Source organism: Amphiprion ocellaris, chromosome 18, assembly GCF_022539595.1.
Source record: "Amphiprion ocellaris isolate individual 3 ecotype Okinawa chromosome 18, ASM2253959v1, whole genome shotgun sequence".
NCBI classification, from domain to species: Eukaryota; Metazoa; Chordata; class Actinopteri; family Pomacentridae; genus Amphiprion; species Amphiprion ocellaris.
In genome coordinates, this window is record NC_072783.1 from 26,277,641 (window position 1) to 26,293,030 (window position 15,390).

At 40.4% G+C, this 15,390-nt stretch overlaps 2 protein-coding genes across 3 annotated transcripts; one reads left to right on the top strand and one right to left on the bottom strand.

The window, feature by feature from the left end:
• Window positions 1-3,532: 3,532 nt before the first annotated feature.
• tlcd3bb (TLC domain containing 3Bb) lies at window positions 3,533-10,970 on the top strand. Its single transcript, XM_023289815.3, has 7 exons — window positions 3,533-4,066; window positions 5,379-5,581; window positions 5,947-6,030; window positions 6,621-6,846; window positions 7,621-7,716; window positions 8,645-8,754; window positions 8,883-10,970. Exons 2-7 carry the CDS (start codon window positions 5,457-5,459, stop codon window positions 9,148-9,150), a joined length of 909 nt encoding a protein of 302 aa, XP_023145583.1. The 5' UTR covers window positions 3,533-4,066; window positions 5,379-5,456; the 3' UTR covers window positions 9,151-10,970.
• A 967-nt stretch (window positions 10,971-11,937) lies between these two features.
• Window positions 11,938-15,298, bottom strand: pagr1 (PAXIP1 associated glutamate-rich protein 1). Of its 2 annotated transcripts, none has more exons than XM_023289838.3 (5): window positions 15,146-15,298; window positions 14,678-14,887; window positions 12,680-13,016; window positions 12,494-12,582; window positions 11,938-12,324 (listed from the first exon to the last, which is right to left on the bottom strand). In XM_023289838.3, exons 2-5 carry the CDS (start codon window positions 14,844-14,846, stop codon window positions 12,089-12,091), a joined length of 831 nt encoding a protein of 276 aa, XP_023145606.2. In that variant the 5' UTR covers window positions 14,847-14,887; window positions 15,146-15,298; the 3' UTR covers window positions 11,938-12,088. The 2 variants fall into 2 exon arrangements, with proteins under 2 accessions (XP_023145606.2, XP_023145607.2); XM_023289839.3 differs by having other exon boundaries at window positions 14,678-14,884; window positions 15,146-15,296.
• Between the last annotated feature and the right edge of the window lie 92 nt (window positions 15,299-15,390).

Genomic DNA, 15,390 nt, shown 5'->3' on the forward strand with positions numbered 1-15,390 from the left:
TTTTTCAGGAACTAATTGCATTGCACTTAACTTTTTTGCTCATGTGATGTCTTAAAACCAGTAAAAAAAAAAAAAAAAAAAAAAACACCATAGGAACAAGTTAGCAAGGTAAAAACCAAACTACATTTTCCCTAGAAAATATCTTTAACTGTAATCAGTGCACACTTTATAATACACATGCTCAAGTAATGCATTACTCATGATGGTTTATTTATTATCATGAATTCCTGCTGCTCAGCATTAATAAATAATCAGCTCACTGCCTGCTGTGATTAGCGAGAACTCAATGTGTTATATGTCACCAGCTGTGTGCCATAAAAGAAGAAAATTACATTTTAGAGCTTTTCAAGCAGAGCAATTCATTTTCTTCTGTTTTTAGTGACAAATCACATTTTATCACACACACACACATCACCCTCCTGACAGCATTACAGTCAAGTGTTTGCTCTCATTTCATTACAATGCAAGCTGTCGGTGTAAATTAGGCTTGTCGGTCCATTCACCTGTGGCTTGTCAGTTGCCTCCTGCAAGATGTTTTTATTCATTATGACCACTGACATCGATCATCTTGTTATAATGCAACGTTCTGCTGGGAAATCTTGAGTCCTGACATTCATGTGGATGTTTGACATGAACTGTCCACCTAAACATTGCAGGTCAAGCAACCCCCCCATGGCAACAGCAGTGCTTGATGCTAGATGCCACCCTCAGCAGGACAATTCACCCCGACTCACCGCAAAAACTGCTCAGGAGTGGCCCGAGGAACACGACAGAGTTGAGCTGTTCACCTGGGTTCCACACTCCCCAGATCCAAATCTTACTGAGCATCTGTGGGGTGTTCCAGGGTAAGTATGATCTAGGTAGGTCCCACCCTGCAACCCACAGAATTCTCTGCCACCATCCTGGTGCCACAGGACATCCCCAGAGGTCCTGAGTCCACGCCCCACTGGGTCAGAGGAGTTTTAGCAGCATAAAGGGGACCAACACATTATTAGGCAGGTGGTCATAATGTTATGTCTGATTGGGAATGTATTCAGGTTGTCGTTCTTCTCTTTCTTGCAGTAGCTCTTGAATATCTGGAGATAATTTCTTTAAATTGGGAACAAACATTCACTCAGACTCAGGAATGAACTGCTGAGAACCACATTTCTGGCCATAACTCAAGAATTCACACGCTAATGATGACAAACTTTCACACAAATGTCTGGATGAAACACGGTAAAACAGAGAAGTGGTGACACTTTATATCAAAAAGGTCAAGTCTGGATGTAAACTGCAACTTGATAAGTTGGTGGACACATCCAAACACAAGGTGGAAAATGCAGTTGGTGTTAGGACATTTTTTTTGTTCTGTGCTACTCTCCAATCCTTTAACTACAACAGAATAATCTACTAAAAAATGCACCACGCCCCAGCTTCTACATATGATATAAACAGGACTACTGGATCATACAGCAACATGTAGATGTGTGCAGCTTCACTAAAAAACTAAAATCAGAACATGAGCTGCTCAGCTTTCATGGAGGCTGGGAAAAATCTGTGCAATATCAATGTGTTTTTTTTATTACTTAAAGAATAACCCTGTGTGATATCATCATTTTCTACATTCAGAGGAATCTGTGCAATATCTAGATTTTCTACATGTTGAAGAATCTGTAAAATAGCAACATTAGTGATGTAAACGTCTTGTTTATTTCTTCTTCTTTTTTTTAACTGATATTCAATATTTTGAACAATGCTATTTTTCATGGTGTGGGATTGATAAAGGATTATTTTAGCTTATTTTATATAGAGCTGAAATTGCATTTTCTATGTGACAGGATTTGAGGAAATACTAAAATAAATACATACAAAAATCCAAAAACAGCACTAACAGGTTTACATGTTTTTCACATATTTTTTAAAGCAATTGTTTAAAATACAGGAAACCCCCAGCTAAAATTTAAGTCACTGATACAGTTTTAGGTGATATAGCTACACCAAAACCAGGTAAACGTTTGTGTTACAAAGTTCAGTGTTTTCTCGTCTCTTTGGAATTTTAAGACAAATGTTTTCTCCCTCCAGACAAACCTGCTCCTATTCCAATCAGAGCTGTATGTCTGGTGACAGTAACTATAACATTTCACATTATTATTTTGTCTTACTGTGGTTAGCACTCCAGCTCTCCCGCAATCCTAATGAGGATTAAGCGGTGTAGATAATGAATGAATGGATGGATGGATGGGTGGGTGGATGGATGGATGGATGGATTTTGTCTCACTGAACGCTGGTTCGACTTTTTCTAAAATCTCGGTCGTCATCTCGGCTTCCAGTGGACGAGGCTGAGAGTTAATTCTTTGCAACCTTTGCTTTGCTTCTGTAGTTTGAAATATTTCTTGCAAGGCATCTCATATGCTACGTCTTTCCAAGTCTGATAATGCAAAAGTGTTTTATTAATGGATAGCAAACATCAATTTTAAACCATTAATAACAACAATTTTTGAATTGCCAAGCTGTTGAAAAACTGTTGATATGAGAATTTGTTTTTCTTCTATCCTGTATAATTTATTATTGGTTATATAGTTTATAACCCTAATGAAAAACTTGCTTTTTATGTTTTGTCCTCTCAGGTATCTCTGTGGAGCTACAACTCTCTGATCTGCAGTTACTGACCTCTCTTGTGTTTATTGTTTTCCTGTGCATTGGTTGTGTGTTTTCTGTCCGCCACCCTTGTTTTGTCTCTCCTTTACCCTCACCCTAAACAGTTGAGGCAGACGGCCGCTTTCCCTGACCCTGATTCTGAAGGTTTCTTCCTGTTGTCCAAGAGCTTGTTTAAAGCAAATCTTCAGATTTCTTTGGTTTCTCTCAAATTTTGCAAGACCTTCTTAAAGTCACTTTTGCTGCAAGTCATTGCTAAATAAATGAAACTGAACTCAACTGAACTGCATAAATATTTTTTAGTGTATTTATTTGCATTCCTATCACCTACAGTTGCCATCCATTTAAGCCCTGTATGTGTGTTACTGTCACTGACCTGTATACACTACAAACTACTACACATGGATTGTGGATGATTCATAAATGATGTACCATAGCTCACAAAAAGAAGAAACTGTTCTGACTGATGTTCCAGATTTCTACATTAAAACAGTACAAGCCTGTGTTACAGTTCGTAGATTCTAGATTATCACTGCAAAGCCAGAACAAAGTTGCATTGATTGTCCTGTTATCTGCAGGCCTACATGTCAAACCGCAGGACCATGTAAACACACCATGTCCTGTTAAGGTGCAGTTAAGATCGTGTTCATTGATCTGATTATTTGCAAATGCTGCTCAGTTAGAATATCATATGACTTCTTTAAGTTTTCCCGACACAAACAACCTTAAAGAGCAGGCATTTTAGTTATTCTCACATCTGTAATGATTTTCTGAATTAAATACATAAATGTTGGGTCCTGTTGCGTTCAAATAAAAGACTGTTTTTTTTTCTGAGTGGACAGACTGGATGTTGCAGGAATAGATGGCCTCCTTGTGCGGGGATCCATTCAGCGTTTCCCTGCATCCAAAACAACAATTTACAATTTTCCAAAAATGCAGCGCCGTGACTGGTGCAGATTTCTCGTCATGACATGAGCTGCTGCTGCCTGGACCTGTAGGAACTAGCTGGCGCAGCAGTCCTCAGTGTTGAGTCAACGTTGCATCTGGGAGGCTGAGACAGCGGCATCCCTGCTCTGCTGTGGATGACATGACATAGCGGACCGGAGGCAGCTAGCGTTACCGTGACACCTGGACCACATCGTCTCGTTGTGTTCACGTCGGTGCAGCTTGAATTAATCAGAACACGCTATTGGCTTCAGCGGGCTCCATCGCACGCTAGTCACCAATGCTCTCAGTGAGCTGCCCTCACGCCGATTTTGATCTAAGTTGCTGCAAGCTAGCGTTAGCTCGCTGCTGCTACCCTTCAGACATTGAAGTGGCCACATAAACATGCGGATCATCGAGGCGGAGACCCCTGGGATATCTCTAAACGCTTTCTGCAGGACACGACTTTCGACTGGCCGCTGACCGGACTCCGCAGAGTCACCGTGTAAATGCTGCATAAGATTTTCCATCTACTCTGAACATGTGTAAACTCCTATCTGTTAGCCGTGGTTAGCGTTGACGGGGGTCGGTTAGCTTAGCCGCTACTGCTACAAACAAATGACAAGCTAACAAAACAATTTAACGTCTTCATGAATGAGCAGCAAAATGTGTAGACAGGCACATTCAGTTGTTAGCTGTAGTGTTTAGGTGTCATCATCTTGCTAACTGTAGTTATTTGAATTCGGTTTAAACGGAAAGGTTGCTAACTCAGCCAGCGGTGACTAACTGCCGTGGCTACATTTTGGGCAGATGCTAATGGTTAGCTAACGTTCTTAGCGTCATTGTTAGCAGGAGATTCAGCGGCGCAGACAGTTGGTCATGCCCACCAAGGCGAGGGATGGCATTTAATGAGAGCAATATGGTTTTGCTCACTGAGCTTTTATACTTGTATACTGGCTGACCCAGTTCTTCTACCCCACACAACAAAACGACAGAATCCGCTAATTTTGCGTTTACTTACCTGTAGCTTTCCTGTGTTAGTTAGCTTAACTAGCTGGTGTATTTGATGGAAAGCGTACTGCATAGCTAAGTTAGCGTTAGTTCAAGTACATTTGACATGTGCGTTCTCAGACTTCTCATTGCGCAATTTAGCCAAACTTGCTAACATTAAAATTCTCAGTTTCGGCTGACGTTACTTGAATAGTTTAATTATACATCAGCCTACAACCGCTCTCAATTAGCTTATTCGGTTAGCTGCCCACCAAAGCATAACCAGTAACGCGTTTCCCAGAGAGGTAACGCTGTTTACAGGAACCATAAGCACCTAGCAGACCCGTGCAATGTCGATATTTTCGACGTTCGGGATTTTAAAATAGCGCAATGCGTATTTTGCTAATGGACTTCAACTTTTTAATGAGTCAGCTAGTCTAGTGTGAGCAAACTGCAAAACCGCATGGTAGGACCACATGGTTGTCCTAGGAATAAATGGGAACGTGAATAACGCATACAATGTCATCAGATGCATGGGGCAGCATGCTACACAAAAGGGCCTTCTATCTGATATTCTACCCCCAGCACTGTACTTAGCAATTACATAGTCTGCCCGCTTTTAATCCATTGCACTGTCCTCTTTCACCTTAACATAAACCTGTTTTCCACGTTGTTTCTGTCTGTACCTCTAGACACTGCCACATATGCTGGACTTTGATAGTGCTGTTATCTCAGTAAGTGCAGCCAAAAGCATGCACAGGGGAGTTCCCAGAAGTGAGATCAATGTAAAACTGTTACTCACTCTTTGACGTTTTGTGTTTTTCCAGAGAGGGGAGAGAGTGACGGATCTCAAGGACCAGATTGCCTGCTGAACTTCTTGCCTCTCAGACAGATCGCCAGGGACCATGCTGACCATCCTAGCTGCTGGGTCTATGTTCTTTCCAGGCCTTTTCCTGCTGTCCAAGCAATGCCTGAAGTCCATCCCAGCGCTGAGATGGAGCGAAGGGGATGCAGTCATTGTATCAGCCAGGTTGGACCCTCTAACAACTGATCATTTTCTGTGTGCAGATGTGTCATGTACATCACAAAACTCGCACTATTTAAGTTTTTTTTTTGTCAGGGTGCCCCTAAAAAAATCAAGTACAAAAGTGATGCTTTTACTGTAGTGACTTCAAAGTTGTTTTAGATTTAAACTCATATACAGTTTATTGCATGACTCCGAACTATATGAGGTTGTTGTAGCTGCAGCTATGTCATTTTTAACAAGTATTTACAGCTGTATTAGTTATGTATAAAATCTCAGGGGTGCTGCTTTTTTACAGTGTATCAGCAAGGCAGTCTAAACTTTTTGTCTAATGAGTTATTTGTTGAGGACTTGTCATTCTTTCCTCCCAGATTGGTGTCTTCAGTTCAGGCAGTCATGGCTTCCTCAGCTGGCTTTATCATTGCTTCCTCCTGTGAAGACGTCATTGAGGATCAGTAAGTCAAGAAATGGGCCATTTGAATATTTTCCTTGTAATTAGACCAGTCTGTTCTGTCTTTTAATGTATATAACAAGTAAGCCAGCGTGACTTGTAATTTCTAGGTTATATGATGCACCATACAAGTGCGCTTTGGCATTTGGATTTCTTGTCCTGCTCAATTTAAATGCAAAGAGAAATATAAATTTGACACTGATGCCTTGACGCATAGACTTCAATGTCAGGGGCTTTGTAAGAGTGGATAAGTAGGTTTTAATTCATCTCTCCCTTAAGTTTTTCTTCTCCTTAAACCTGCCCCAAGCGTTTAATCTCTTTATTTTAGATGGTTGTTGAGGTGGAGTTAGGTTCCACTGAGATTTTTCTGGATTGCAGAAGGGACAAGCTGTTCTTTATTGGGGCTGTCACTGCACTGGATTTTATACATACTGTATAGCATATTGACTTCTAGCCACAACTTGGCAGGCGAAGTTGTGTTCTGGCTGTTAACAAAGCTCTGTTTGAATAAGTTCTTCTCAAGCTGTTTAATTCAAATCTATTCCCGATTCCCTTTCCCATTCTTAAAGCCAGCTTCTCTTTCTTTCCACGCAGGCACTGGCTCACTAGCACTTACATCTTGTTTGCCGTTCCCTACTTTGTGTACGACATCTACGCAATGTTCATGTGCTACTGGTACAAGCTACGGGTCAAAGGGCACGAGGAGGCCTCGGCAGCGCCCCAGCACATGAGCTCAGCGCTGACCAGCTACTTGCGCCGCGAGTTCCTCATGGTGCTGCACCATGTTGTCATGGTCACCGTCTGCTTCCCTGTCTCTGTGGTAACTGTCATACATTACTGTTTCTGTTGAGCTGAGATGTGAGTAAAATATAGTATTGGCATTTCTATGAGCAGCTCCTTGTATTTAGGTATTTTTGTCATTTCTATGGGGAAAACTAAACAAAATCCAGACAAACTAAATATGCATTATGTCGTATGAAAGAAGACTGAGTGGTGCAACATCATCTTAAAAGCTCAGAAATGAACTTCACAACTAGATTTTTAACAGCTTGTATATATTAACCTTGTGCTGTAGATGTTTTCTAATGATATATAAAAATGTATTTTAAAAGGTAGATTATAAATTACATTTCCTAAAATAATACCATTATTAGGGCTACAGCTCATTTAACCTGCAAGATATTCTTTTTATTATACTGTTAAGATGAAGAGAATGAAAACATTTTGAAATGATGAACTGCTTATTAAAATAGGTGCTACTTCATTCTCTGTTGATAAATTAATTGACTAATCAGTGCAGCTTTGTTGGTATTTATGAGCTGATAGAATGACATAATTTCATTTTTATGTCGACTAATTAAAGCGGTGATCCATTTTACGATCATTTTTAAAGGTATGCTTTCTTGTTTGTCAAGGAGAACCTCCCACTTGGTGCCATAGACAGAAGGTTATTAGGTTCACTCAAAATCGAAATCATGTCTTCAAAATCTTTTACTTGTTGACTCCAGCTCAGCATTTACTTATAGAAGGGCGTTAACAAAGCTGGAATTGCAGTGTAGACAAGTAATAAGCCTCTTTTTTTGTGTCTCTTTAGTTTTGGCGACAAGGAAAGGGAGATTATTTCCAGGGTATAATGTTCATGGCTGAGCTCAGCACTCCATCTGTCTGCTTAGGAAAAATCCTCATCCAGGTAAGTGTCTTTGTTGAGACGGACCCAAAGATTTTCACAGTATTATTGCATGTGCATGTGTCACACTAAAGTTCTTCTGCACTCTCCACTCTTTTTGTTTTCTCTCCCTTTTAATTCATCGGAGAATATATTTTTGGTCATTCCCAGCATGCAGCTTGTTCATGCCCTTCGACTCCTGTCAGCTGTGTCTTACATGAACAGCACTGTCAGAAACATCAGTCTTTAATTGGTAACTCCGTTTGCTTGAATACACGCTGTAGGAGTTGCATCCCCGTGCATTTGGATTTGTGTGGATTTGTGTGGATGTGTGTACGCCGTTTTAGTGTCTGGGTGAAGGGTGCTCGTCCCCCAACTGAGGCTCCCACAGCTGTTAGCCTCTGAATATAGCCCCCTAGTATTTAGCCCGGATATTCAGCAGATACAATATCAGCCTGTCCTTCCACCCTGTGTCACTTAGCACCCTGCCCCTCCCATCCATGACAACGGTGCATGTCGCTGTTTGATAAACAACAAAAGCTGTGGCCTCGTAGAGCTCCCCTCTTGTAGAGTAGAAAAAACAATAACATAAAACAAAAGAGTTTTTATCGATGGGATGTGAGACTAGTTAAGGGACGAGATGCAAACCTATATGAAGAAATGTGTGTGTGTGTTATCTCACTGAAGCAGGCTGACTGTTCAAGATAAAACTTTAAGCAAATAAGAGTGTAAAAGCGGGCTGCTGCAGTGACACACACCGTGTAGAAATCATCCAGTAGCATGTCACACTGTGCTCTGCGTCACCACTTGTTCAGTCCATCCAGATAGTATTAACACATGTAACAATATTAACAATATAACAATGGCAAAGAAGATTAACATCGTCGGCTTTCACCAAACTGTACCGCTTGCTTTTCTTTCTCCCTCTCTCTCTTTTTTTTTCTGCTCTCAGTACAAACAGCAACACACACTCCTGCACAAAGTGAATGGGGCTCTTATGCTGATCACTTTTTTCATCTGTCGAGTCCTACTCTTCCCTTACCTCTACTACGTCTATGGAAGGTATGTCTTTCTTTCCATTTCTCTTCCGCTGTCTCTCTGAGCTGGGGTCAGTAACTTGCACAGCCACTTTATCTTGGGTTATGGATGAAAGGTTCAGAACATGTGTTTAAAATCCCTAATGTCTCCAGGTACGCATCCATCCCCTTCCACATGGTCCCCCTGTCGGTGCCCTGGCACTGTAACCTCGGCGCTGCTCTGCTCATGGCGCCCCAGCTCTACTGGTTCTCCCTAATTTGCAGGGGCGCCCTGCGACTATTCATGGGCACCTCCCGCTCTCAGAGGCCGCGCACGACCTCGGCCGCTGCTAAGGAGCGCCAGACGGATGGCAACGCGCTGCCCCAGCCTGCCAACGGCTACAGCACGCGCTCCACAGAGCCCGAGCTGGCCACTCACTGAGAGGAGTGGAGTGGAGGGGAGGTTGGTGGGGAGGGAAGGAAGGCGAATGTACCAATGAGCATGTAAAGGAAAGAAAGCTATGAGTGAAAAAGTGAGACTTGAAACAAGTTGAGACGATGGCCTCAAATATTGCTCAAGTGTTTGTGGCCAGCAAACAGCTAAATGATTTGGTGGCTGGCCTTCAAGTACTTTAGCTTTTTAGTTTGTAGGAAACAAACGGAGTGTTTAGAGCACTCAGTATTTACGATGTCATCGGGCACTGTGACAGATAGGAACATGCACTGACCTGAGAGGAATTTGCCTGGATGTATAGCAAGCATAGGTGGCTATTTCCCTCATGTAGATCAAATTCAGTCCTCTCTGCCTCACGGTATAGGAAGAGCAGGAAAATAGGAATGTATTATATTGTATGTTAGTATGTTTGCTGTAGATGGAAGGCCTCATTCAGTTTAGTCATGAAGAAGACCTTCAAAAAAGAAAAAAATCCCAGCTAAGCAGTATTTTGACTTGTTAGTGTTTATTACCTGTATCTTCTATGTAGTCACTGTCACTCTAACAAAATGTAACCAACCTGCAGACTGACTCATCTTTAGAAGGGAGATAATCTTCTCATAAGACTGTATTCTGCTGCCTTATCCCCCCCCCCCCATTTTTTGCAGATTCTTTACATTTTTATTTATTTTTTTCCTCGAAGAAGACGGACGAGGCTTTCCTCGGACAGAATCATGATGGTTGTACATAGCAGATGTAAAATTGTCCTTCCCATGTCAGTATTAGGCCAATTTTTTTTTTTTTTTTTTTTTTAAAGATTTTGTCTCATTTCTGCATCTGATGTTTCTACAGACATTTCGAACAATGACAGTTCAGCATTAGGACAAAGACATTTCACAGTTTTACAGCTTAGTGTGTGCAAACTACTCCCAAATGTTTTAACAGTGATCCTCGTTTCAGTGTAGATATGACTTCATTCCATTTACTGGTATCACAGTCTTTTTTTGCATACAGTTAAGTGATGCTCAGTAGCAGTCACTTTAAGCTGAATTTACACGTTTTTTGTTTTTTTAGTTTGGTGCTGATGTAAATCTCAATATTCATTTGCTTGGCAGGAACACTTCACGAAGGGATCCATGAGATCTGAGTATTTTTAGCTTTGTTTAGGGGACTTGCAATGTTGAATTTTGAAGGGAAGCAAATGAGAAAATTAATCTTGCAGGGAAGCATTCCCTTGTGACTGATGTGCAGCACATTTGTCCATGCCAACTTCGTTTGATGTTGCTCAATTTTGTTTAGTTTTTTTTAACCATCATTAAGTCTAGGAATTCAACCTTTTAACATGGTATAAAATGATCCAATCATTGAGCCGTTGATTTGAGCCACTGGTTCTATGAACCTCCTATGAACAAACTAGTTTATTTTATCATTTTATGTTCATTTAAAAGCAGCTACACTGTCCTGGAAATGGGTCAAGAAAAAAAAATAAAAAGTGAACCTAAAACACAGCTCAAAAAACCATCAAGACAGGGTAATGTGTGCCAAAGCATCTGGACAACTGTGGGCATGTTGAACACAGAATATCCATTCCCCTGTTCCATGAGTTCATAAGGTACTGCTTCTTGACAATACTAAAAACATTTCAACTGATGTACTGTATATTCCACAAAATGCTCGTTATTTATTTGTAAGTATTTATTTATTTATTTATTTGGTTTGTGGGTTTTGAATGCATATTTATGCATACGTATTATACTCTATGCTTCTGAGCCTTATGTGAAGGCTGTATTGTTACTCAAACTTAGCTAAAATATACTTCTCTGTCCTGATTCTGTCTCGAGTCTTTTTTTTTTTTTTTTTTTTTACTTTTCCGCTTTATTATTCTCTTAACCTTCTTGTTGTCCCACGGGTCAAAATTGACCCGTTTTAAAGTTTGAAAATGTGGGGGGGAAAAAAATCTTTTTACAGTGAATCTTCTGATGTCCACACATTCAACATTTTTGGGAAATTTTTAAACATTTTTTGGTGGAAAAAAATGTTTAAGAACATTCACAAAAAAATCAACCAAAATACAGCCAAATTTGCTGGATTTTGGTTGATTTTTTTGTGAATATTCTTAAAGAAAATATTAGAAGTTTTACTGATATATATGTAATCACTTTAGATATTTTTAGGATTTTTTTGCAAGATATTTACTAATTTTTTGAAAATATTTACAAGAATTTTTTTTTTTTTTTAAAAAATAAAACTTTTAAGGGAAACTTTTAAGGAATTATTGGAATTTTCTTCCTGAAGGTTTTGCAAATTTTCAGAAATTTGGGGGATTTTTTTTCAGAATTTTGGGATTTTTTTCAGACAAGGAAACTATTTTTTGGTACCCGTAAATGAAGACAACAGGAGGGTTAAATGCCACTTTTTAAAACGTAACTAACATTTGTACATTTCTGCAAGACAGCCAGCAGAGGGTGCCAGAATGTGTGAATTTATGCATTTGCATTTGAAAATTAGCTTCTTCCTGTATGAAAAAGCTGCTTTCGGAGGAATATTTCAGACATAGTGAAGAAATGGGACATTTTCCTCCTAATGCCATACCTGCACACTAAGAAAGTATATTAACTTGCAGCCCTATATTATCTGTGGGTATGCCTAGTCTTATGTGCATTAAATTGGGTTTTTACACAATTTTTGCACATATGTACGCTAGACATTCTTGTTATTTTAACCATAAACTTTCACCAGCTTTACTGTATCATCACTCAGCCTCACTGCACTCTGATTACAACAGATCACCTGACATTTCCCAGGGTTAAATTGTTTATTGCCATCATACAAAACACAAAAACATACAAAACTCGTTACATAAAAAATTCAAGTTTTGAGAAAGCCTCGGAAAGTTCTTGGGCTCGTTTGCCTCAGGGCAATTAAGTCCTCATCATCTCTTAATACTTCAGTATCTCCTCTGTCGTGGGGAGAAGATGGTGTTGGGGTTGCTGTCTCGTTCCCTCTCCTTCTCCCGCTCCTTCTGGCTGTTTGGAGAAAGGGCCTCCTCCAGCTTCTTCTCAGTCTTGAAGAGATCTCGCCCCGTTCGCAAGATGTGCTCCTCAATTTTGCGGTGGCGTTTCATGTCTGACAATACTTTGTCCAGCCTGGCTTCCCTCTTCACCGAGGAGCGAGCTGAAGATCCTAGAAGAGAAGGACAAGCATATGTCATGACAAAAGTCATCACGTCTGCTGTGCTTTCTGAAACTTAACAGTGAAGAGAGAGTAAAAGACAACCCTCTCAATCATTTAGCTTTTGCACTTCAGGAGTGCATGTTTTCAAACTCAAATCTCAGTGGTTGCTGCCTCCCACCTGGCATCCTGCGTCTGTTGATGAAGGCATTTTTGGGAGTGGCTTGCGTTTGCTCCTCATCAAAGTCAAACTCAGTTGGAGTTGGAGGCCTGAAAAATGCGAAAAGACAAGATTGTTCATATCAATGCCAAACCTAAATCCTTTAACAAAAACAAGAAATAACTGAGAAGGACTCCTAACACTGACTTGCGCTCTCTCTCCAGCCTCTCCCGTTCTTTTATTGCCTCTTCCTCCTCATCTCTCTCAGGTGAAGGGGTGCGTTCAGGTGTGGGGGGCCGTCTGGGAAGGGGCACAAAGTTCAGTTCCAGCATCTCTCCTTTAGCCAGGAGCTCATAGAGTCTTTTGATCTCAGCAGGAGGAGGCATCCAGTTTTTGGGGTCCTCCATTTCCTCATCGCTGTACGCGAGCTCCCATTCACCATCCACTTGTGCAGCCTGCTTTCCCTCCTCAGCATCCACGGGCCCTGTGTCAGCCTGAACTTCATCCTGCTGAGCCTCTCCTTCCACTGCATCTGTGGTACCATCTGAGAAGGCAGGAAAAAGCACAATCACGTTAAAACATGCTATTAAATGGCAGAAAATTGTGAAAAAGCTCGATCCAAGCTTCCTAAAGCTCAAGATGATATCCTCAAATGTCTGGTTTTGTCCACAGCCCAAAGATAATCAGTTTAATGTTGTAGAGGAAGAAAGAAACCAAAGAATATTCAAATTTAAGAAGGTGGAATCAGAGGATTTTGGGGTGGTTTTTTTTGGGTCTTTGTAATTACTTAAACTGATTAGTTATCAGAATAGTTGGACATTCATTTAATTGTTAAATAATAAATGGTAATTGTTTCTACTCTATAAATATGATTAGATAGATAGATAGATAGATAGATAGATAGATAGATAGATAGATAGATAGATAGATAGATAGATAGATAGAGTAGACATCACTCCAGTATTACAAAGTTATGCATATTAGTTTCTTCTTTTTTCTTTTTACTACAGATTTAACTCCTTACAGGACTACATATATTACACATGACGCACTAGGTTTCAGCCTTAAGGCACCTGAATTAAAAAATAGTGGTGGTCGAAATAGTAATCAAACACCTTTTAAACTGATTAACTTCTTAGTTATACGTTGTAAATCCTCTAAAGTCCACACAATTACTTCACTTGCCAATTACTTGATATATGTACATTATGTTCAGAGGTATGTTAGGAAATGAAATATATGGCCTTTAAAGTAGATAAATGTCAAGTATAAGCATTTTTAAACTGACACAAAGTTGATTTTACAGAGTTTCTGCACGAGTCATCCAGTCAAATTTAATGCTATTTAATGCCATTTTAATGCTACACAGGGTTTTTTTTGTAAAAGATGATTTTTATATGAAAACTGTGCCTACATTTCACTATTTCTGAATCCAGAAACCACCCCTGACCACCCACGGGCTGCAGTCATTCTCTGAAATCCACGTTTTATAGCCATTTTTGGTGGAATTTGCGTTTCCCCATTTCCCAGCTCTCCTCCACCTGGTGCAGCCTGCCGGACACTTTAAAAACATGCAGTTTTTGGCAATTGTACCCGACTGGCCTGAACAATTATTGCAACGCTTCGGCATGTTTACGCAGATGCACATATCTGATGAATCGCAGTCTAAATATTATTATATTATTATTGTCAAATACTTTTCTTGAAAACTGCAGAAAGAATTTTTAATGCCACTGAGAATCAAATTTAATGATTTTTAATGCCATTTAAGGGCTTAATTTTCGCAAAATCAATTTAATGACTATTAATGCTTTTTAATGCCCTGCAGAAACCCTCTTTTAAAGGCCTGGAGAGGAAGTATTTGAACCTGGATTGCTTACGACATTTACCGTTTTCAATGATTATATTTATTAACACATTTTCATGCATCAGCTGTACCCTGTTTTACACGGTGTACATTCCTGCACTTGCATAATTTCACTAATGCAGTTCGAGCTTCTCTACCATTTACTGTTAATCCTCTGGATTATTCCCTGACTCACAGTGGTTCTTGCCATAACAGACGTCAGCCTGTACATGTGTAATGAACACTTCTCAGGCTTCACTCTTTCCCTAACAGTGAAACTTCTTGCCTACAGTGCGTGCTATGAAGATGTGTGCTTTTATACCCCACACGCCCTCTTTCTGTGTGTAGATGAGTCTTACCTGTGTCATCCTTGGCTGCTGTGTCCTCCTCCGTGGCAGCTGTCATCTCTGTGTCCTGTTGCTCTGTATTGGCTTCATCCTCTTTTCCTGCATCATGTTTTTCTGAGTCCTTCACCCCCAGAGCCTCAATTCCCGCCCTCAGTGAGGAGTCTGTGGCTTCAGCCTGCATCCTTAATGTTGCTGCTGCTCAACTTTATAGCCACAGATCTGCTAAAGACACATTCACGTGAGAAGACATTATAGTGCAACTTGTGAGCGGGAGGCAGATGTTTGAGAGCTTGCTAAATGTAATATGAAGCCGGTGACTTTTAGCAGGAAGCATAACAAGAGCTGTTTCCTACGGATAAATACTTAACGTAGTTTTATATTCACTAGACTCAACAAGCTAGCTAACGTCAGGCCTAACCGCCAGCTATTTATAAACAGCACTTAGTTAACCAACATACGTCCGTTATTTTTTTTTACTACCTGTATGCCGTGGTTCAGTGTTGCAGTTGAGTCAAATTCTTTTCCAAGCGATATAATCTCCAAAGCTCTCCATGAGACTCGCTAAGTATAATAAACGATTATGCAGAGACGTAAACATAGCGCCATTTTGGCTGGAGGGACTGAGTGACGATGCGCTCGGTTCTGCTGTTCGGCGCAATCCCACCGATTAAAAACCACACGGACAACACTTCCGCAGCAGACATGCGCGCAAGCAGCGTAGGCGG

Bases quoted from the DNA above. Each gene is read 5' to 3' on its own strand.
- tlcd3bb (XM_023289815.3), top strand. From the start codon at position 5,457: ATGCTGACCATCCTAGCTGCTGGGTCTATGTTCTTTCCAGGCCTTTTC. The intron at 5,582-5,946 runs GTTGGACCCTCT...CTTTCCTCCCAG, and splicing joins GCAGTCATTGTATCAGCCAG to ATTGGTGTCTTCAGTTCAGG. The intron at 8,755-8,882 runs GTATGTCTTTCT...TAATGTCTCCAG, and splicing joins CTCTACTACGTCTATGGAAG to GTACGCATCCATCCCCTTCC.
- pagr1 (XM_023289838.3), bottom strand. From the start codon at position 14,846: ATGCAGGCTGAAGCCACAGACTCCTCACTGAGGGCGGGAATTGAGGCT. The intron at 13,017-14,677 runs GTAAGACTCATC...CTGCCTTCTCAG, and splicing joins AGCAGCCAAGGATGACACAG to ATGGTACCACAGATGCAGTG. The intron at 12,325-12,493 runs GTGGGAGGCAGC...CTTCTCTTCTAG, and splicing joins CAACAGACGCAGGATGCCAG to GATCTTCAGCTCGCTCCTCG.